General features: G+C 42.2%; 1 protein-coding gene across 1 annotated transcript; it reads left to right on the top strand.

Moving 5' to 3' along the window:
• Positions 1-1,706: 1,706 nt before the first annotated feature.
• znf503 (zinc finger protein 503) lies at positions 1,707-3,805 on the top strand (the record flags this gene model as incomplete). The annotated part of the gene is made up of 2 exons (XM_080549467.1): positions 1,707-1,964; positions 2,366-3,805. 2 exons carry the CDS (start codon positions 1,707-1,709, stop codon positions 3,803-3,805), a joined length of 1,698 nt encoding a protein of 565 aa, XP_080405593.1.
• Positions 3,806-23,306: the final 19,501 nt, after the last annotated feature.

The following is a 23,306-nucleotide window of genomic DNA, read 5'->3' as shown; positions in this document are numbered from 1 at the left end:
TCTGAAGGAAAAACGAAGAAAACAGAACTACTTTTTATTTAAAATTTGCTGTAGGCCTACATTTGAAAATGTAAAAAATTATAAAGTGTACACATGTATAATCGATATTATTTTATTTCATAGGCCTAAGCCTATGACCTAAAAGGTGTATTAAGTTGGGTCCGTTAACTACTGAAATATATTCTGGGCTTTGAAGAAACTTTCTAAAATATTAACAGACATCTGAGCACAAACGTCCATGTTTATGGCATGTTGAACACATTCCTCCTCGTGTAGGCTAAAGCAGTGACGGGGAAAAAGTTGAGAAGCCTGAATTAGTCAAACACCGACACAGCACCGAGCCTTCCGTTGTTAACTTGAATCCATATAAAAAATGGGGTTAGTTTATCCCAGTCCTTTATTTCTGGTCGGGTTATGGTCCATAATATTTATTCATAAACATACAGTCCTACATGTGGCGGACACGGAGTCCGAAGTCAGATGCCATACGTCGCCTTCTTGCCTGTTGTCGATGCGTGTAGACAAATTGAATTTAACACGAGAATGATTTATTTCCCTCAAATTAAGTGTCTCTTTTCTGAAATGCCGCTCTTCCCATTTGTCCTTTCCCCCAGTCACACTCACATGTAATCAGCTACAATAGCTGACATAAATCAAGTCTGGATTGACAGCGGCTGACAAATAACTGATTGATTGCGGTGGAGCAGAATTGACAGTTGACGGAGGGGTGGAGATAGAAATAGAAGGGCGGTGTATATTATACTGAAAACATGTGACATTCACATCCCTCCATCACTACATTGGTCTGTTCCTGTCAACGCTTGTCTGATTGGGGAACTCAAGCTGAAGTGGTTGATCTTATGTTTGTGATTATAGTTTATCCTGGAAAAAAATGACTACCCTACTACCAGAAAACTTTCACTAATAACGGTCAACCTGTATTCAAACCACTTCCTTCATGGTGACATAGTGTGAGTTAAACAGTCGCAATGAAATAGTCATGTGCCTGTCACTCAGATAAATTGGCAGGTAGATAAGTTACTTCATTTGGAAACAGTTATAGCCTACTACCTCATCCGATCCTATCACGTATCCAACATAACGTAACTCATGCATAGCCTAGTCATTCATTTCCAGACAAAAATCTGTTTTGTGGCTCCTGCATTACATATTTACACAGAGACTGGTTCTATACTTGACATTTCCAGTCCAGACATTAATACCAAAACAAACCCAGCCCGGGCTCATAAATGGTGAAAGCGCGCATGGCAACCAACATATTCAACACTATCTCCTCCCAGAGCTGTCAAAATATAGGAGCTTTACAACGAGGAGAACGTCACATCCCCTTGACCCTCCAATCACCTCGGGGTCCCATTTGATTGGAAGGCGGCAAAGGCTTTAATCTCGGACTAATTCAGATGCTTTTGAAGTGAACATTTCTACCAGTTCGTACTTCGGGAGTATAGCGCGCGGACCTGCTGGGAGACACATAAAGCGCTGCGGTGCTCATGGTGTAAGACGCAGAAACACGGATCTGCGATCACACTCCTCCTCCCTTCTACTACCTTCTGCCTCTCTTACTAGACGGATTACATACGCTTTGGTTCTCGGACTCTTATTAGAAATAGCCTCTGTATGCGTTTCTCGTTTTATGAATGAATCCGATCAATGCATTGCCGACTTAAATCCGTGAGAATTGGGACATGATCACATCGCCCTCGGTCTCTGCTCTGAGAAATAGACATACTCATTTAGCCTGGGAAATCCTCAGCGATCCTCGGAATAGCGGCTACGCGACTATCAACAAGCCTTTCCTCCACGCCGTACCCCCGTCGGACCCCCTACGGCAGGCTCACCGCCTCCCCATCAAGGTCTTGAGAATGCTCACCGCCCGATCAGGACACATCCTGCACCCAGAGTACCTGCAGCCTCTGCCATCCACACCGATTAGCCCTATTGAGGTAAGATTAGTAGGCTAAATGTGTGTGAAATATTGTGGAAAGTTTAATTTCTGTAGGCTATTATACGGATTTTCTGCTGAACATAATAATGCATACTAACACACAGGCATAACAGACCAATTGTAATACATACAAGTCAGAATACACCTTTATTATATGGTGATCATTAATAAGGGATTTTCTTTTTATGAATTGAAGAATTGACTTGGAACAGTCCGAACGGACGAGCCTTGTGCGTAAACGCTGATGTGCATTGCGCTGTAGCCTATTCTGTTTTCGTTCGGTTATTCAGCCTTGGCTTATGTTGGTTGTAATTCCACCTAGAGAGATCAGTTCAAGGTTGTTTGTATATGTTTTTATTTCTAGATTTGTAAATATTGGTCTTGTTGTTTCCCTGCTAGCTCGATGCCAAGAAGAGTCCGCTGGCCCTTCTGGCGCAGACATGCTCTCAGATCGGTAAGCCGGACCCTCCGCCCTCCTCCAAACTATCCTCCGGGACATCAAATGGATCTAGTGACAAGGAGTCGAAATCCGGTCCTTTAAAAATGAGCGACATCGGTGTGGATGACAAATCGAGTTTCAAACCCTATTCTAAACCGTCTGATAAGAATAAGGACTCGTCCTCTGGCGTCTCCGGCGGAGGAGAGAAATCCGGTTTCCGAGTGCCTAGCGCCACCTGCCAGCCGTTCACCCCACGGACCGGCAGCCCGAACTCCAGCACTTCTGCCTCTCCCATGCCTTCAGACGGGAAGTGTGGCGACAGGGATGACAACAAGAAAGACTCTGATTGTAATAAAAATAATGTCACAACGGACGGACATAGTACCACTAACAGCCACAGCAGGATAAGCGTGAGTTGCGGTGGAATTAGCGTGGAGGTGAACCAACACCAGGAGACGACAGGTCCTGGATCCAACAAAGCCTCCTCCGAGTCCTCCCCTGTCACCTCCGTTTCCTCCGCGTCTGTTCTCGGGTCAGGAGGACTTGTAGCTCCCGTTTCTCCCTACAAACCGGGCCAGACAGTGTTCCCCATGCCGCCCGCTGGCATGGCCTACCCGGGCAGTCTGGCCGGGGCCTACGCCGGTTACTCCCAACACTTCCTGTCCCACGGAGGGAGCCTGGTTAACGCGCAGCTGCATGCCAACTCGCTGGGCTGCAGTAAGGCAGGGTCCAGCCCTCTGGCCGGGGCAAGCCCACCGTCCATGATGTCCGCCAGCCTGTGTAGAGACCCGTACTGCTTAAGTTACCACTGTGCCAGCCACTTAGCGGGCGCAGCCAGTGCCCAATGCACGCACGACTCCAACGTTATGAAGTCTGCTGGCTACCCCTTCATGTATCCCACGCACCATTTGCATGGCGTTCACTCCTCCCCGCCAACGTTTACCGGACACCCGCTGTACCCCTACGGTTTTATGCTTCCCAACGACCCCCTTCCCCACATCTGTAACTGGGTGTCTGCCAACGGACCGTGCGACAAGCGTTTCTCTTCCTCCGAGGAACTTTTGAATCACCTGAGGACGCACACCGCCTTCACCGGGGCAGAAAAGTTGATATCGGGTTACCCCGGTTCTTCGTCGTTAGCCAGCGCTGCCGCGGCGGCCATGGCCCAGGCCTGCCATGTGCACATGCCGCACTCAGGAGGCCCCGGCAGCCCGGGGACCATGCAGCTTCGCAGCCCGCATCAAGCGTTTGGACTTAGCAGCCGCTACCATCCGTACTCTAAGAGCCCCTTGCCAAACGGCGCCCCTGTCCCTGTCCCCGCGGCCACTGGTCCTTACTACTCCCCTTATGCACTGTACGGCCAGAGACTCACGACAGCATCGGCGCTCGGATACCAGTGAAACGGAATTTTGTCTTTGAAAGTTTATAGTTATGTAAATGCAAATATAAAGACTTTTATATCGACGCTCCAGCCTAAGGACGGGATCCATGGACTCTGTATTTATTTATGTCGGCTAAAAGCGGACGGTAATAGCTACAAATTGATAAGATATTTGAACAATTCAAAAGTGCATTATGTTTAAATTGATCTCTATAGGTAAAGTGAAAACACACACATAGTAGAATACTAATACAATAGGGGTCTTCATTTCGATGTTAATTTGAAATTGCTATGATTGTAATTGTTCTTATTTAATGTCTCATTGAGAAGGAAATAATTTACATGCATGTTTGTTTCTTAAATCCCAAATTGTCCACATCATTTAAAATTGCCGTTATTTTTCAGGTCTATACCATGGAAAGAGAATTCGTATTTTTTTGTATGTATTCTGGAAAAATAAGAAACAATTCTGTTCCATAACTCCGTGTGCCTCATTTTATTAACAATTTGACCAACACATTGAATTTGATAATTGTGTGTTTCGTTGACATTATAAAGGGACATTATGAGACTTAGTCTACAGTTGAGGTAAATGTTGGTAAATTGACCATATTAATTTGTTGACCACAGACAACTAATGAGCCTTTTGGGGGATAGTTTAGCCTATAGCCTAGGCTTTTCAAAGTTATTTATTACATTTTAAATGTACAGGTCTACTTTTTTTTCATTCTAATTTGAGAAAAATTCACAATGGTCTAGGACAAAGCACACACCTTTCTAGATCCCGACTAAATAGCAAATAGTAGTTAGCTATTGCTACCCTGTGCAATAAATTACATCGAAAGAGTACTCTTAGACCTAATGCAAAAGGAAATTAATTACTCGATCATTTAGTGTGTGTGTGTGTGTGTGTGTGTGTGTGTGTGTGTGTGTGTGTGTGTGACTCGCGCGGAGGGGGGGGGGGGCATGTGAACAGGCTTTAAAATGCTATAAGCGAGGATACATACGTCAAATGTTTAACGGGCTACTTGTTAAACCTGAATTATAAAAACTACAGCGATGTGCATGTGTAATCTATGTGGGAAACAAACTGTAGCATAAAAAGACACTTTGGTTTGAAATACTCTTATTTTCCTATAGGCTATTTTACGGTCATGGACCTACACATATTGATAGTGTTAATTTTTACGAGTTATTAATTTAAATGTTTGTATTATTAAAAAATAAATAAAAGTAAAATACATTGTCAGTGCATAAGGGAACAGGACAGGCGTAATGGAAGTTTGGCTCATTTTATAATTACATTTCGTGCCAAATATAGGCCTATAAGTATCTGGCGATGAATGCTAAAATGAGGATTAGAAGCTTTATTGTTTCGTTTGGAAACGCAATTCCACCCTAATTACAATCCTATATTTGTCAATACTGTTGACGAAAAATATGGTATGGTATGTTCAAGACTTTCCAAAGTTGTGTTACCAGCCTATAGGGCCTACCTGCATTTGTTATTGCAATTCTTGATTGATTGGTAGTAAACATGTTATGTTTACCATTTTGATCAGGAATTGTGCTTGTGCGACTAAATGTACCAACAGCTGGCCACGTGTTCTGTCAGATGCTCCACATGGGAGAGGCTGAAAACCTTCAGGCCAAAAGAGTCTACACACATCACTCAAATGTTATTTTTATTCGGCCAGAGACTATCCCGTTGTTGATTATGTCGATGTGTCGATTCATTAGCGAAAAAAGTGAGGGAAAAGTATTCCGTTATCAGGTAATTTGTTTCAGAGTGAGACCGCGATAATTAAATGTTACTTCTATAGACGTATAGATGTCTATATAACTCACACGCTATGGACACGTTTTCATGTTCATGCACAGTCGGGTAACTTTGAATTAGTTTTAAACTATACATTGTGGCAAATCATTTATAGGCTATTAAAGATCCTTTAACTCAGCTTTTTATGACAATACCAAATTAGATCTATTTTGTGTCTATATAGACTTTAGTTTATATATCTAGGAGAATAAAATCATGCCTAGCCTGTAACTGTCAGTACAGCTAACTGAATGGCTTGAAGCAGTGGCTTTTTCAGCACAGAAGGCGCAACATCACTTTCTAATTTGGTCTGAAAGGCAAAAAGTCACACGTTTCTGGGCGTTTCTGATGTGACCACGAGAGACAACTGCCACACATCTCTATCTGTTCTGTCGTCACTCATCAAGCTCATGTGTGAATGAATGAATGAATGAATGAATGAATGGTCTTTATTGTCATTGATATAGTACAGGTACCAAACAACGAAATTTGGGAGGGGTGGCTCCCCTGGTGCTAGGAAAGAAAAAAACTAAAAAACAAGAAGGGAAAGGAGCTGGTTTACATAAATAAAGGCTATGTACACTATCCACTATACTATACTATACAAATAAAACACTGTGCTGTACTCTATGCTATGCTATACCTATTCTAACATTTCCTATTCTCTGCAACCTTATGTACCCTAGGGTTGTCATATTGCACATAGTGTTATTGCACATTCATTTAAAGTGTCGCAAGACATGTGTAGCTGACTATGAGTATTTACTACGGATGATCACCTTAATATTGTCATATTATATGGCATCGTATTTATGAATCATTTGGACACACATTCACCCGCCGCCGTTGGGTGTTTAAATACCATAGACCTCACAAAGATCTTTCTCTGTGTATTTCACCAGCAGCTCAAAGACAACAACTCCTCTCTTACTGTGTCTTGAGGCCCACACGCGCTCTAAACTGATGTAATGACGGTGAAAGGAAGCGATTTCCATTTTTACCCACATCATGGTGGCTGTGTGCATGCGAAGGTCCCTGGTGGAAAGCAATTTATCATGTGCCCCTCCCCCTGGTCCTGTCACTGAGGGAACAGGCAGGCACATGTGTGCATGAATTACCACTACCCCCCCACCCCCCCCCCGTCCACTGGCTCACAGGAAAAAGACAGAGGAGAGGAAAGGGATTTAGCGACAGAATTAGTCAATATACTTAGGCACGAGCATGTCATAACGTGCAATTACATTATATAGAAGCGAGAATCATTATGGCAGAGAGAATATTAATATAATGGAAAAATGCATTTAAATACTGTATGAACAATAGTTGGAATAGTATATCTATTTCAAGCAAAGTGCTGTGGTGATGTCACTCAACAAAGCTGTTTAACTGACATTACACAGTTATTGAGTCATCCAGAAATTGATAATTGCCTTGTGAGGGTCCTTTTGATGACAGGCAAAAAAACTAAGGTCAAGGAGTGAAAGGTTAAGTGAGGTTCAATCCCTAATCTGGCCCAGTAAACATTAACAGGTCAAGGACAGCTTTTACGAGGGATCAGAGCACTAACAGATGAGAATTGCTGTCCAAATTTGCATTTGTAAACACCAGCCAGGGGAGAGGGGAGAGGGAGAGGCCTTTGTTGTTGAGCCTTGTTGAAGTGTCTGAAATCTATCACACCTGATGAAAACCTAATCATAGTCAGCTCTAAACTAGTATAAACCATATGGTCATTCAAGGTTCAGTATATAGTTATAAGGCTTAAAATAGTGATATGATACATCGGTAATGATCAAGGGGGGAGATCACATAGTAAAGAACGTTTAATGAAGAGTGCTATTTTTGTAGAAACAAAAAAAAGATGGTGTAGAGGTCGAGCACTGGCCTTTACGTATCTATTTTATGTTTTATTTGTTTATAAGGACATACACAGATGTCTAATAGATGTCTATTATTAAATAGTAGCATATGTACATTTTCAAATTGACGGAAATATTGAATCAAGCAAGAGAGGGCAGCAGCTTGCAAAACTACATTCTTCACCTTTAATGATATTCGGGTGTGCTTTTTGATGTTTCTGAGCAGATACTATAAAATAGTGTTTTCCAAGCGAGGACAACTGCTGTGTGTCGTGATCTGGTGGGTCCCAGCCGCCCCTACATTCTAATGTTACCTATGTAACTGACTAGGTGTTGGCCCTTTGTCGTCTGAGAGCCTCAAGAATGAGCTTGCTAAGCTAAAGCCTAGGTGTCGGTGTCATATCTCAAGAAAATCTCCTCACCCGCAGAGTTCAGTGAACCACCTCCTCATGCACCACCCCAACATGAGCTCCCTGATCCACTTTCTTTCAAAAGGAAGGGGAGCCATTTTAGAGTGTTGGGACAGAGCTCCAGTGTGTGCTATCATCGTTCACACACCCACAGTGCAATGCTGCAGGAAACCTGACGAGACATCTGGCCTTGGGGAACCCAGGACGTGACTCACACCTAACCCCATACTCCACTCTAGTGAATTACCACCACTAAAGCTGTCATTAGTGGGTGTGTGGCACAACATAAAGACATACCGTCATCTGCCATAGCAAGCCTATAGTTTGCCCAACAGCTGTGTCAATACAGGGAAGCCTCTTTAATGTCCAACCCCATTCCAAACAGAAGACAACAAGCAATTATTGTGCTTTATGAGTGTGGTTTCTTTTATCAGGCTGCCTCGTTCATTCTGCCTCCTTCTTGGATAATAAACAAACAAGCTCATCAATAGCGATATCTATTACATTCATGTTTACTTTGTTTGAAAGCTTTTTTGTATTTAGCATTTCAGACATCCTATAATAAGCAGTACTATGATGACAAGTTTGTAATAATTTTAATTTAATAATTTTGCCATTTAGCAGACGCTTTTAATCCAAAGCGACTTACAATTACGAATTACAGGGACATTCCCCCTGGAGTAACTGAGAGCTAAGTGCCTTACTCAAGGGCACACTAGTAGTGGTGTGGTTTCAGGCGGGATTTGAACTCACAACCTTCCGAACACAAGTCCAACTCACTATCCACTAGACCACCAGTTTGTATGATGACAAACATCTCATAATGCTACATATTTACTAGCGTGCATGATTTGGGGCAAAGTTGCACAGTCATTCCAGTGTGCTCTGTGCTTGTAATATTCTTAGTTTTACTTTCACACCATCAAGCCTCGGTGCCGAAAAAGGTGTTGTGCTAAAATGCACGGCCGCCATTATCTCCAGCGTTGATTTACAATGACACGGGCTGTTGAGATGTCCACGGCTTTGTGATTGTAGTAATAAAGCCATAAAGCGAACAGCATGAAACGAAGCAGGGCCTCCAAGCTTTTAATCAACTCGTAAACAGATCCACCGCATCAAGCAAATGACATTATCACTCTTTCCCTACTAAATCTGCCTAATCCACAAAGAGATAAAAGGAGATAAAAATCAACATCGTCAACGGTCACATGTCATATCCATCAATGATGCTTAAAGTGCCCAATTTCCCGCCTATTTCCTCAAGTCCCACCTGAGAGTGGTGGTAGGCCCTAATGGGGACAGTGAGAACTGAGCTAAGATAGACAGCCATGGAGAAAGAGATCCTCTCCTCAGCTTTTTTGCATACCATTTCCTTCTCATTGATTTACAAATGTAAAGTGCTCAATGCTCATCCCGGTAATGTGAGAGAAGCGAAAATGGCATCGTTGATGCTATCTATCTGTGCCACTCAAAACTCCTACTTCGCAAGACACTTCCTCATGCTAAGACAGCGTAATTGAGGTCATTTGTGTCTGCCGTTGGGATCTACACTACAATGTTTCAGCTGCTCAGATAATTTGCCAATTTTCTGTTTCTGACAGAATATCTTATGGAAATGCCTTCCTCCAGTGCCTTCCTCCAGTGTTCTTAATGGAAGACGTTGGAGGAGTACGAGCGCTGATGAGGTTGTTGTCTGTCAGTTGATGAATGTAAATAGCGAAGAGAATGTCAAAGATGAGCTTAGCTTCAAAAGACCTGCCTTAATTTGAAATAATCAATGTCTCGGTATCTTGAGGGCATTCCACCACACGATCACAAGGTTACACTAATTGTTTGAAGCTGTATGAAGATGATAGCAGAGAGCTAACAGAGCTCGGGGTGCAGCCACCCAGTGTACTATCAAAGAGAGAGCCATCCCAGTTCATTTGAGAACAAACCATTTTTTTTCCAACCATTTTGACGGGTTGAGGTTTTGGGTCCACCAGATAATTGGGGTCTTCTTTTTCTCCTTCCTCTCAGTGGATGAGCCTCAATGATATGTGACAGGGTCTGGTGAAACAGTCCTCAGGTCATTTTTTCAGTTTTTACAAATTATTTCAGTGGAGATTATAAGCTTTGAAATGATGCGTCATACATTGAAATCTGAATAGTTGAAAAAGATATGCTTATTTGAATGTTGGTAGCCTACCCCTCAAACCAAATACCAGAGACAAATTTGACAAAAACGTTTGTTACCATCGCGTTGGTAGCAGCCAAGACATAACATTGTGTATGAATATCTAACTGCATGTATAGTACATCACAACATGCTGAGAACATCAACATGCTAAAAACACATAATTAGATCACACAGTCTATTGAACATCTCTTTTGAACACGTCCTAAAAGGTTTGTTTACAAGCCATGTATCACTGACCCAGCCTAGCCTATGTGGACGCCACAGCGAATCCAATTCACAAATGATTTAAGTATAAGTATTTAGTAAAGCTAGCTATAAATTAGCTATTGTTCCCTTTAACGTTAGCTAACTAGCTTGTTAGCGTTAGCTCCACAATTGCGGGTGATGTTAGGTCGAGTTTTTCACTAAAATAACATGTTAGAACATATCTGTATTGACACAACATGACATGGACTTGTTCATTAAAATGTTTGTCTAACCCACCTGAATGAACGAGATCATGGACAAGGTTTTAAGGCTAACGTTACTCCGTGGCTTGTTTATTGAGTAACTGTTACAGAGCAGAAACCTTGATGTCCCGCTCCACTACAGCACCTATAGGCTGGCTGGTGGGGTGAGATGGAGCCGGGAGGATTTTGAGTTACCGCTACCTCTGTGGAGTGGATAAAATCACAAACATAACAATGTGTTTCAGATCAAATATTAGGGGGATTACTTTTTTTTAAGCCAAGGTATGGCGAGTACCATATCTTGCCATACCAAAACGACGCCTATAATGGCTTCTGTGTCGTTCTGTGTGCTTTAGACTTGCGTAGAATCTATTTTATTTTTAAAAAGTCAGACCGGAAAATGTATTATTGTCGCCAGACCCACAGAGTGGGAATACGATGCGTGCGGATGAGAGATTTTTAAAAATCACTCTTGCAGACTTATTACTCCCGTGCCATTGGTTAAGCTGCCGCGTGCCAATACACACACCGGTACAATCAATTGTACAGCAGTACAGGTATAGTCAATTGTACAACAGTACAAATAAGGTCACAAGACAAAGAGAACATTTAAATATAATAAAGTCTGTTGCTAAACAGCTAGACAAAAGAAAGAGTTAGAACTAGAATATTTAAAATAACAGTCATCAGTCGTATTCAAAAAAATAACAGTCAGACATACAAAAATGTGCCTCTCTGTTACTTGGCAAGGAACATCTTAGTCATTTTTTTTGAAAGTTGACTTATTATTAACCTTAGCTATAATGTCCTTCGGCAGAGAGTTCCAGAGAGCAATTGACCTACATATAATGATGAGTTTTCGAATATTTGTTCTTGGAGCTGGGAGCATTAAGTGACCAGCCACAGCACCTCTAGTGCTGTATCCATGGTCAGAGGTCATGTGTAACTGATCAGCCAAGCTGCAGGATTTCTTACTGCTGATTATGCTCCGCAGTAGCATTAAGAGACACATAGACATTTTCCGTTCCACCATCAGCCACTCCGGGTGAGAGTGCATGACATTTATACTTGTCTTGTATGAACAACTGAGTGTTAGCCTGCTAGCTCAGAGAGTGTACAGGCTCTCGCAAAGTCAAAATACTCTAAAACTTGGCCTACCAATTTTTGGGAAATTCTATTTTTTAATTCTCCTAGTCCGGTAGAGACAACCAAATGCCCTTGGAGAATCATAGGATTCTCAGTGGAACTGTTAAGCTTTAGCTAGGTACAAGAATACAACTGCCCTACACTCAGCGAGTGGAGAGAGGAAAGGATGAAATGTCTACCCTTTCTTGAGACGGGTGATAGGCGGGGCTATCACTCACAAGCGTCACCGGCCGGTACCAAGCGTGATTGAAAAGGGGTCTTCAGCAAAAGGCACACACTTGCGTGTCCCATATTGAGGGGTCGAACTAAATTGGCTGAAAGAAAACGATGCACGATGGCCTGATTCTCTCTAGAGCTTTGTGGCAGGAGGCAAGTGTGCAAAAGGAAGAGAAACCCAGCGATACATAACACTCATGCGGTTTATGAGAGCTATATTCATCAAGTTCATATAAACTATTCAACTATTACCAGCAGTCACATTACTCTGGCGATTCATTCATGTAAATCATCAAGACAATACACCCCCTCACCCTCTCCCCCCCAATAATATACCCCCACCTCCACTTCCATCACCACCAACCCTGAACCAAACTACCCCCCACCCCCCCACCCCGATACGCCACTCTTGGTAACCTCATGGAATGGAATGGAATGGACTTTATTTGTCATTGCTACAGTACAGGTACCAAACAACGAAATTTAGGAGGGGTGGCTCCCCTGGTGTTAGGAAAGGAAAAAGAAAACACATTTTAGAAAAAGCATAGATGCATAAAATCACAAGAAGGTAAGGAGCTGGTTTACATCAATAAAGGCTATGTACACAATCCACTGTACTATACTGCACAGATAGTCAACTAGGGTTGTCATATTGCACAAAAAGTATTTTTTCACATTATTTTAAAGTGTCACAGTTTGCAGGCTCTCATGGCTCTCAATAAAGAGTTCTCTAAGGAAATAAAAAATAAAACACGGGGGGACGGGACGGGGGGGGGGGCATTCCTTAACTCATCCACATGCAGTAAGCGATGATGCTGGGATGTATCACACATTGATCGGAGGCGTGTGAGGGGAGCCGGGGCGTATTAAGCAGGCGAGCGAAGGAGACTAATGGGCTTGACTGGGAGACAAATAGAGGCCCGATGTAGAGCAACACTGCCGCAGGAGATATGGGGCCTCGCATCACTTTTATTACTCTAATGTATTTTAGTGTTAACTGTGGAAAATGGAAGCTCAAATTACCTCCCATCCAGGTTCTTCCTTTTTCGTCTCCTGCCCCGAGGAAGTGGAGACAATATAGTGAAAACATCCTAGCGAGTAATATCCTGCCGAACAAGGTGCAGGTGTTTCTGCATTACAATAAGGCAATTACCTGTTTAACATAGCTAAGTGTAAGAGAGAGAGTTTAGGGGCGGGAGTTACATTTCGTCTCCGAGGTAATATGATTAGGGAAGACTCTTGTCTTGTATTAACCAGAAAACAAAATGTAAATGCATACTTTCCAGGTATAAATGAGGAGCTATTACCACTACACATTGTTGAGGAGATTGTATTTAGCTACTCTAGATGAAAGAGGAAAATGAATGTGGGTTACGTATGAAAACAATGACTGGTTTAGGACTATGTATACATGATTATACTGAGCCTTGCTGAGGAACAGTAATAATCAGAGTGTTTTGGAGATGGTAATAGTGTATCACTAGCTGCATGCTAGATAGTTATTATTATTGTCCAGCTCTAGTGTCATGTTTTGATGTGCCTGATTACTCTCTTGTAGATGTTGTCACAGGCTACATAATGACTCACATCATGTCACAGCTCCATGGGCAAACACCTGTTCCCTTCTGAAGCCTCTCCAGTTCTGACAGTCAGGCCCCAGAGCGATCATCTGGTGATCAAGAAGCTCCAATGATGTATGGCTGAAAAGCCCAAAGCAATGGATCCCAGAAGATAGACCTGAAGAACATCAAAACCAATAGGCTTATTACCGTACTCAGGAGCAACACTGCAATCAGTCCCCATATTAAAACAGTCAACCAACCAACCAGTCAACCAGCTAACCACTCAGTCAATCAGTCAGTCATAGCTGCATTTCACATGCTGCACTGTCTGCCTTTATGCAGTGGGTGACACTAGAACAAGGCCTTTGGTATGAAAGGTTAGAGCGACTAGGCACACTGGCACACAGGATGGTTCTGCTATTGTCATCGTTGTGTGCTGATTTTCTTGGCAGTATGCCTTTATTACATGATCAAGTTGTGGCTATTATGCCACATGGCTACTCTGTAACATCTTTAGTCTATAACCTGTATACCCAACTAAGAATTGTAGAAAGTTCACATACAACAATGGTATCAACAATGGTATCAAGCTTAAGCTTTAGTGTGTTCTGGAGGCTAAGACACTTACTAAGACCACATTCAGTAATGTTAATAACCTTGTCTCCCTGAGAGAGTTCAAAGCTCTGATTGGAAATTGTGTGACAGAAATGTGCAATTGCTACTCCTGATGTTTAAAAAAAAAAAAATATATATATTTATCTGTTATCTCTTGTCTGTTATTTATTATGTTTTATTCACCAATGTTATAACTTGTACCTGTACTGGTGTGCTTTCTTGGCCAGGTCTCCCTCGAAAACTAGATTTTAATCTCAAGGGACCTCCTGGTTAAATAAAAAAATAAAAACGTTTTTTTTTTTTACATTTAGTTTGGTGAAGGCCTGACAAGGCTGAAATATAGCTGTTAGCATAGAGACAGAATGTGGAGGAGCAAAGATGTGTACGTTTGTCATAGCTAAGCAACAATAACTTCTGTTCATTGAGGTTGAATACAAGATATGAAAAATATCATAAACCTTTTCAGCCTCTACAGTGCTCTCTCTCTCTCCTTCACACACACACACACACACACACACACACACACACACACACACACACACACACACACACACACACACACACACACACACACACACACACACACACACACACACACACACACAGTGAAAACTGTGTGTGCTGTGATTGAAGGAAAACTGTCATTAACTGTGTTGAAATGAAGACAAATTAAGAGATCATTTGAAATCTTAAGTAAATTATAAGAAATCAAAATGTTGAATGTTGAGTTAATAACAGATTTTGTGACTTTCCATTTTCTCTGACATGAATTTGAGACGTGAACATGATTAAAAGATAATTTGACAGGTATCACACTCCCCTCAGGCAGTGAGGATTCTCAGTGTGATGACACTGTCAGTCAAACACACGTCTCTGTCGACAGGCTAACTGACGTACTGTAGTCCAGAAATAACCAGATTACAAATGGAATATTTGAATAGATAAACAAAGAAAGACTGATAATGTAACCAAACTACCATATGTTTAGATTGGTGCTTAGGCTTTCATATTTCATCTAATGCACATTGTATGATACTCTCTGTACATTAATGTCACACTGAGAGTGTGACAAGAGTTTGTATTTTGTTTCTCAATGAACTAAACATATTTTGTCTTTACAATGAACTTGACACTTTCTTCTATTCGCTTAATTCTCCGAAATAACAACACAGAATTCCATTGATTTCAACCGTAGATGCGACGTCAAGGAGTACAGTTCTCCCCCAGAACACCATTGTACAAATCCCCTAAATGGATCATTCATACTCAGTCTCAATACATTAGTTGTGACTGGAGTCAAGAGCGCTGTGGAGAGATGGCGGGCGACGCAGGCTTTTAAATGCCATGCTTTCAGCACCAAGTGTGAATGGCCGCTGTGTATGCATTTTTCACCCCAGTACATGCCATGTTCAATATATGACATGCACAGTTGATTTACCACCCTCTTCTAGCTAAATAATTTACAGTTATATGCCTCTCTGTGCTTTTAATGGTTGTTGTATGGGGCTGCATGCTTTTAAAATGTTCCACAAGCACGCTCCTGGATGGATAGTACTATACTGATTAATAATCTGCCTAACACCCCTGCCCAATACCTCATAGGAAGAGACCTGGGTGTGTGTTTGTGTGTTTGTGTGTGTGTGTGTGTGTGTGTATGTGTGTGTATTGTTTGTTTACACACTTTTGTGCAGAGCTCCATAGATGATCCGATTGGTCCGATGTGGCGTGTGCACAAATATGTTTTAATATTTGATGCATGATTTACCTCCAGTGTTCAGGAGGGAGCCCCATTATGAAATATGAATGGGCCTGTTTGTTTTTGTCAGTCTAAATGCCAGTTCAAAGAAAAATATGGTCAGCGCTCGGCAGGAGTCCACTCTTTGGTCGGTAAACACCACGCTATTATATTATTAATTACAAAGTCATTTAAACTTCATTTCATGGACACCGCCAATCAAAAGGCATTGTTGTGCCGTGGTATATTATTGTGGGCTAATATTTAACATCCCTGGCACGATGTCCAGGTGGAGAGTACAGGCTTGAGAATAGGAGTCATGATATAGTGCAGATTAATCATACAGGTGTTTACCATGTGGAACACCTGTTGATAGGCGTGTAGATAAGAAATGAATGAACCACCTATTCATCTACTGAACTGAATGGAGCTCTATACTTACCACATTTCCATCTCCAGGTTAATTTATTTCAGTTCAAATGTCATTAGTTAAATGGTATTAGACAGCAAAGTAAGACAGCACAAAGGTTGAGACCTGCTGTGTACTTAGTTGAGTTCAGAGATAAAGACACTCAAGAAACATTTCGACAGGTTGAGTGCCTGCAGGCTTTTAGCCAGATTGTTGGAAATGATAGAATAATTTGTCCTTGTTCTTGTACCATTGCAGGAGGAGTTGACAGTTGTGAACAAATATGAAGTTGATGAGGAAGTCGACGGCTAAGATGCAAAAATGGGTTTTGGATTGTATGAACCTCAAAGCTGTTACTGTTCATTTGATCCCTGGGTTGTGTTGATACAGTGCTTGGTAGTAAAGTGCTCTGTCAGTCTGTTGTCAGTGTGATCGTTTCACTTTTAGATAATATAACTCACTAACACGACAGCACTGATGTGAGATGGACTTCCTTCCAGGAACTCCCGGCATTTCCTCCACTTTGAAGAGCTGGAAAACCCACCCTTTTGGTTAGTGAGTAACCATCTAAACATAACTAATATCATCAAAGCCGATGAGTAAATGCTGTGTCTTTTGAATACATCCAAGTGTGAGCCATTAGTCATTGTGATTTGTAATACTTTTAATACTTACAGGATTGCGTGTTGCTGTCCTCTGTGGCCATACATAATTTAAAACATCAATATGCTACGTTTTGGAATAGTGGTAAATGTGTGCATATCCTATGTAAACAAACAAATCCATGTAAACATACAAATGGTACGTAAAAGGCCTCGACACCAGACTTAAACCCACTGGGTTTGGACTGAAACACTGCTCTTCCCTGAATGTTCTATAGCATGGGATCTAATTTCTTCATCAGTACTGATTTATCATGGCCATTTAGCGCTATTGTGAAGCTCAAATCGACATATTGGACCGTTAACATCTACTATAGTATAAGCCTCCCCAAAATGGCTGCCCCTCTTCTGGAGTGCATACGTGACTAACAATCAACTGTCCATCAACAAACAGCATCAGACAACGATAGGCCTGGGTGAAAAAGGAACATGGCTTCAGCATTAAGCATATAGCAGTACAGTATGTCTCTGTCCATAACACCAACTGACTAATAAAACACAGGTCCAGAGGAAACCTAATGTGACTATAATCTAATTTGTGTTCTGCCTGGAAAAGTCAGCCTAGATTCAACTTCCTGACAATTCCCTTTTTCTTGTTTTGTGTTCCATACGTATTAATTCTACATGCTACGCCTGTTCACACATTACACTCTCCTCACACCATTAGGCTCCGCCTGTCATGTTTTAATAAGCATACAGTCCAATATTTCCTCATTCCAGACCAGACATTTGTCTTCGCCTCTATGAAGTCGGTTTTTTTCGGTGGAATTTTGAAATCATACTAGTGCTAGTGCATGCTATCTGTTCTCTCCATATTAGCTTCTACCACAGACACAACATACAAGATCCTTTATTAGCCACGAGGTTGGTGGAATTTGTTTCCAGCATGGTGAGGAGCTCTACACTCACCAACATATCGTCACCTTCTAAAAATAATGGCTTACGTCATTTTTTAAAATTATTATTCTGTTTTGAGAAAAACTGATCTAGAATATGTCATATTTAGGCAAAAACATAATTTTCCTCAAAAGTGACGTAAGCCATTATTTTAAGAAGGTGACAATATTGTAACAACCCTGTTTAAGGTCCTTTAGCAGCTCCACCAACGATAGTTAACTCTGTTGGTGTTAGCATGGCCGGTTTGTAAGAGGAAGGTTGTGACTTCAATACCTGCTTAGGACAAGCTAGTCTACCCCGCCCTTCGCTACAGTAAACAGCACTGAGACAAGACAGACCACACACTCACTCACTCACTCACTCACACACACACACACACACACACACACACACACACACACACACACACACACACACACACACACACACACACACACACACACACACACAGTATACAACATTATGTACAATGAGTGTGCAAGGTGAAGTAACCTGTGCAAGAGAGGCAGTTCACAGGTCCTACATTTTTATTAAATTTTTATTTATATCTTTTTTCTTTGTAATTTTTAACCACCAGCAAATGTTCCTAATGATATCAGCTAACGAGTGAAAACTAGTCACGTTTGGGCCTATTGTAACTATCCAATTCCCCTACAGTACACTTGAAGCTGTTAGCTGTTGAGCTAGGAGCTGAGTGTCTTTGGAGGGGAACTTGGCAGCTCTACCCAAATGCATATCGTTTGTGTATCACATGCTTAGAAGTGGTGCTGTATTTATGTACTCTGACTATATCTCCTTTCATTGAAACTGAAACCAATGATGGGGGTCTTCATTCTCAAATAGCGTGCCATTTACAAGAAATCGTGCTGGGGTGGGACCACATCCACTGCACACTTGATGCCCCCGACAGCACAAACCACCACACACTCCCTAAGTGGCTCTTCTCAGCTAAACAACTGTGATTGGCTGAGTATCCAGTTCCAGGATCTGTAGCAATGTAACATCATAGGAGACATTATTCCAGGGTCAAGGCAAGAGCATGTATTATTTATATAAATAAACCATAAATGATGATCTAAATAATGTCAATAACGTACATGTAAATCCGTACTGTCCGTATGTGAGTTCAGGCAGTGAAGTAACACAGTACCTATCATTGTTCACTTCACTTGTTAGGATCTGACGCAGATGATAAAGAAAATGGGTTTTGTGTGGAGAATTCAGACGTTTTTTTAACCATGAGGATTCTGAACATGATACTGTAGCCGTAGCGTGTCAGAGAGACAGTTGTTGACATTGGGCTTTCACCTCAGCTGTCCTGGGGGCTGGAGAGTCTCCTGTGCTGCTGTCAGGCTGCCTACAGAGAGTACGGTCCACCTAACCAGCACCACCGGTCCAGATGTGATTTACAGACGCTCCTGCTTATATCCCATTTCTACTGTCCTCTGCTTCCTGTCACTATCCCGAGTCTACTGCCAACCTGTTGCTGAACCGACCAATCAAACGTCTCCATTGTTTTAGTCCTTGCTCCCCGTTATTCATTTCTCACGGCCTAGTTCCTTTATCGAATTCCCTCGACAGTGTAGCTGGTTTACATCGGTTATGTGAGAAGACAGTAAAAGACAGTGTATTGGCAACGCCAGAGGTCAGAAGACTCGGTTGGAGCATCACTAATTGAGGGGGTCACTGTTTGCCACAACTTATTGTCTGTTTCATATGCATTCATGACATGCATATATATATGTAGTATTTGTGGGTCTGGTGGACCCATAACACTATTGGGTTTTTAAAGCAATACAGCCGTATGTAAAAATACTTCTGGGGGTGAACGGGAGGTCACTGACCTGCCCCCGACCAGCTCTGACCTGAGGGGGCGGAGTCTCTTGTTCTTATTTGATAGATGCCCTTCATCAATACAAATGAAATGGAGGTGGTATAAAATGTTACTTTGTAATAAATACATTTTTAAAAACCTGTTTGCTGCTATCTGTCAATCTCATCTCTCCTTTGTCACTGGGTCACCATCAAAAGAAACCGCCCTGACAGCTAACTACACCTTCAGTGATTACATCTCACTCTGTCAGATCAGTGCTGTAGCCGACAGCGCTAATACATATTTAATGGTATGCAAACCAAGGTCATGGAACATACTGTACATGTTTAACATGAGTGTCAGAGAGAGTATTGACATTTCACTCTGTCTGCTCTACCTCAGGCTCAATAGGGTGTTGGACATACATACATTTGCATCTTATTCTTTCAATGAATTGACCATTGCTGCAAATAGAGTATTTCTCTGCCACTGTGCTCATTTCATTGTGTAAATTATTTGAATAGAAGGATCGGTGTGTGTGTGTGTGTGTGTGTGTTTTTCAGCAGTGTACAACATTTAATAAAAGTGTGTGTGTGTGTGTCTGACTGGCTCCTTTAATACAGCTGTCCTTGAACCCTTTCCTGAGGTCACCTTCCACTTGTTCACCCAGACTGTATGTAACTGAAAAGACCTTTAGCTTCTCTAAGCTCTTTGAGGGCGTCCAGAGGGGGATGCACGGCCCTGTTCACCAAGCAAGATACATTTGGAGAGTCTCTCTTCCTGATGTAATTGCCCGCCGTTTCATAAAAAAGGATTTATTGAAAATCAGATCTCAGGTTATGGGCCCCGGTGACAGCAAAAGAAAAATCGAGAATTTACTGTCTGCTTTTACAGCCGGATCTCAGAAATAATTGTTGCGGGACATGACGGTAAGTTAGCAGTTATAAACCTGTCCTCCATATAAATTACCTAATCAGAAGATCCCAGCGGTTATATAAATTGAGGCACTCATTCGTCTTCAATGGCCTGTGTGTGCATATAAACCCACAACGACCATCATATACTTCACGGAAAGGGGGCCTGTGTGGCTGTTTACAGAGTTAGGGGGGAAATGGATGACTTTTTGCATGCTCAATCAACTGTGAAATGTCCATTTAATCATCCCCAGAAACCCCCCTGGTTTATTTGTGCTGCAGCGAGGATTTACATTTCCAAACATCCCCCATATTAATCATTACTTCATCACGCCTCCAACTGACAAGCAGCATAAACCACCCTCAGTGTATTGTAGTGTGTGTGTGTGTGTGTGTGTGTGTGTGTGTGTGTGTGTGTGTGTGTGTGCGTGCTCTATTGCAGCAGGGGAACAACCTTCCTTATCCAATCTTACTTAACCTCACTGATCTCTCACTATGTCCAGCGGAAAGAACCAGTTATAAGTTACAGATCGCATTTTTGTGCTCTTTGGCGGTTTTGAAACACTTTTTATTTTTATTTCAAGAGGATACAAAGATGTTTGAAGAAACAAACACAAAATAGGTGGTTTAATGTCATCATAGACGTGGTTTAATTCCACGATGGAAATGATTTAATGTCACAATAGTGAAAGAAAATTGAACAATTTGACACCTGGCTTTGGCTAGCTCTTTATGAATAGCACCCTCGCTCTGACTGCAACAATGCGGTTTTTGAGTGATTTGCAGAAGGCTCTCCAGCAGGGCTGCTTTTAAAAGACCCACTCTACCTACTGTAATGAGATGCAGAACACTTTACCATCAACAATGAATCCTTCATAAAATAGTGAAGTATAACTTTATCACTCTGGATGAGGAGCATGTTACATTTGCCACTTTAAACAAGATGAATGGGTCAGTCAGCCATTTACATTCTCATACATTTTTATGACTCTGCCATGAAGTGAACTTGATGTATCGGTAACAAGATAAATGATGGGCATAAAGCTTTGGCAGCTCTGTTTTTAAACAATCTTTCATATGATGCCTCTTTTACTTTAACACATGATGGTCTGTCTGGTCTTGTCAACCTTTCTCTTTCATACACACTCATATACACACACACACACACACACACACACACACACACACACACACACACACACACACACACACACACACGAAAATAGACATTTCATTTGTGCATGACAACATCATTCACTACCTGACTAGAACCCTTTAGGACTACCCCAAAGAATTTCACTTAGTTAACCGTGATGCAGAGTGCATAAAGGAATGTTTTGATCTACCTAGTCGCTCACCGAACGATGTGATTTGAGTTAGCCAGGCAGAAGCATGAAAAGGAGCTGAAAGCTTCACTTTACAGTTGCCAGCCCCTTTCAAGGAGTTCTGGAGAATGATCCATGAATGTGTACATTTTGGCACGGCTTTTCAGCAAGGCGGAAACTAAGTTGGGCTGCAGGAAATATCCCCTGTCACATAGTGATGGAGGATGCTGGATGGAAGGTTGGAATGATGGAGGAAGATGTTCCCTCTCTCTCTCTCTCTCTCTCTCCCTCTCTCTTAATAGATTTACAACTGGTGTTGGATGTGATGATGGAAACATTCCAATAGATGAATCTGCCTCAAACGCTCAGGTCATCTGACACTTTTAGATATCTGGACGGCAGATTAAAACTGTGCACGTCAGAACACTGTGGATGGATTCTTCTGGAAGCCTCGGCTCCTCGCCGCCGTGGTGATTTGAAAACGGCCCCGGTTCATTTGGTCACAAGTGAGCAAGGGCCTTCCAGAGACAGAAATGATGCATCACCTGGCTCCAGGTAAATGACCATTTTATGACACACCTCCGCTTTCAATATGAATTATTACATAAAATAAAAACATACATAAAATGTTTTCTCCATAGCAACTTTGGATTTTCAACCCAACTTCAAGTCAATCTAACTGGCAAATGAGCACACCTCCAGAATCGGCATCATTCACCTTACTAGGCATGACCGACTGGATTGTGGTTGGTTAGCTAGCTGATTGACTCAATGTTTTTAACACAGACCCACGCACAGAAAAATGCATTACAAATGTCAGCATGTGTATGTGTGTGAGCTTAGTTTAAGCAGTGGTGAAGTCATCCTTCAGTCAGAGAAGGTGGTGGTGTGTGTGTGTGTGTGGGGGGGGGGTGCACAGGGAAGAGAAACAGGAAGTACAACAAAGAGGGCCATTGTTTAGGTGTCCTGGATGAGGTCTTTCATTTACACCCAATGGCCGCCGCGAGAGGCAGCACCCCTCTGAGGGAGAGAGAGAGAGAGAGAGAGAGAGAGAGAGAGAGAGAGAGAGAGAGAGAGAGAGAGAGAGAGAGAGAGAGAGAGAGAGAGAGAGAGAGAGAGAGGGAGCCCCATCATGGAAAAACGGCACTCCTGTCTTCTGCAGTGGGTTGGGACGGGGCTGAGAGCTCCCAGCCGCCCCTATATGATTAATGACTTACGGCCACCCTGTGTGGACGGCTGGTAATTAGCCACAGGCTGATTAAAGACAAGTAAACCTCTGCTGATAACCCAATGCTGTTTTCTCCCCAGCCCGCTAACGCTAACGCTGGCATGTGGAAGCTCTTACTGCCAGGGTTGCAAGAACCAGACCAGCGTTGAGTATGATGAATGTAGTCTCCAACAGGCGTATACAGGCCCTAATTTAAAACTATTTAGCGTGTGACATATTGGCATTGTGCTCTCTCTGTCTCCCTCTGTTCATGTTCCTGGTTTTTAAGGCGCCGTCCGAGTTTCA

This window comes from Nansenia antarctica (assembly GCF_963989245.1).
Source record: "Nansenia antarctica genome assembly, chromosome: 1".
Lineage (NCBI taxonomy): Eukaryota > Metazoa > Chordata > Actinopteri > Argentiniformes > Microstomatidae > Nansenia > Nansenia antarctica.
This window is presented reverse-complemented; position numbering and strand designations above follow the sequence as displayed.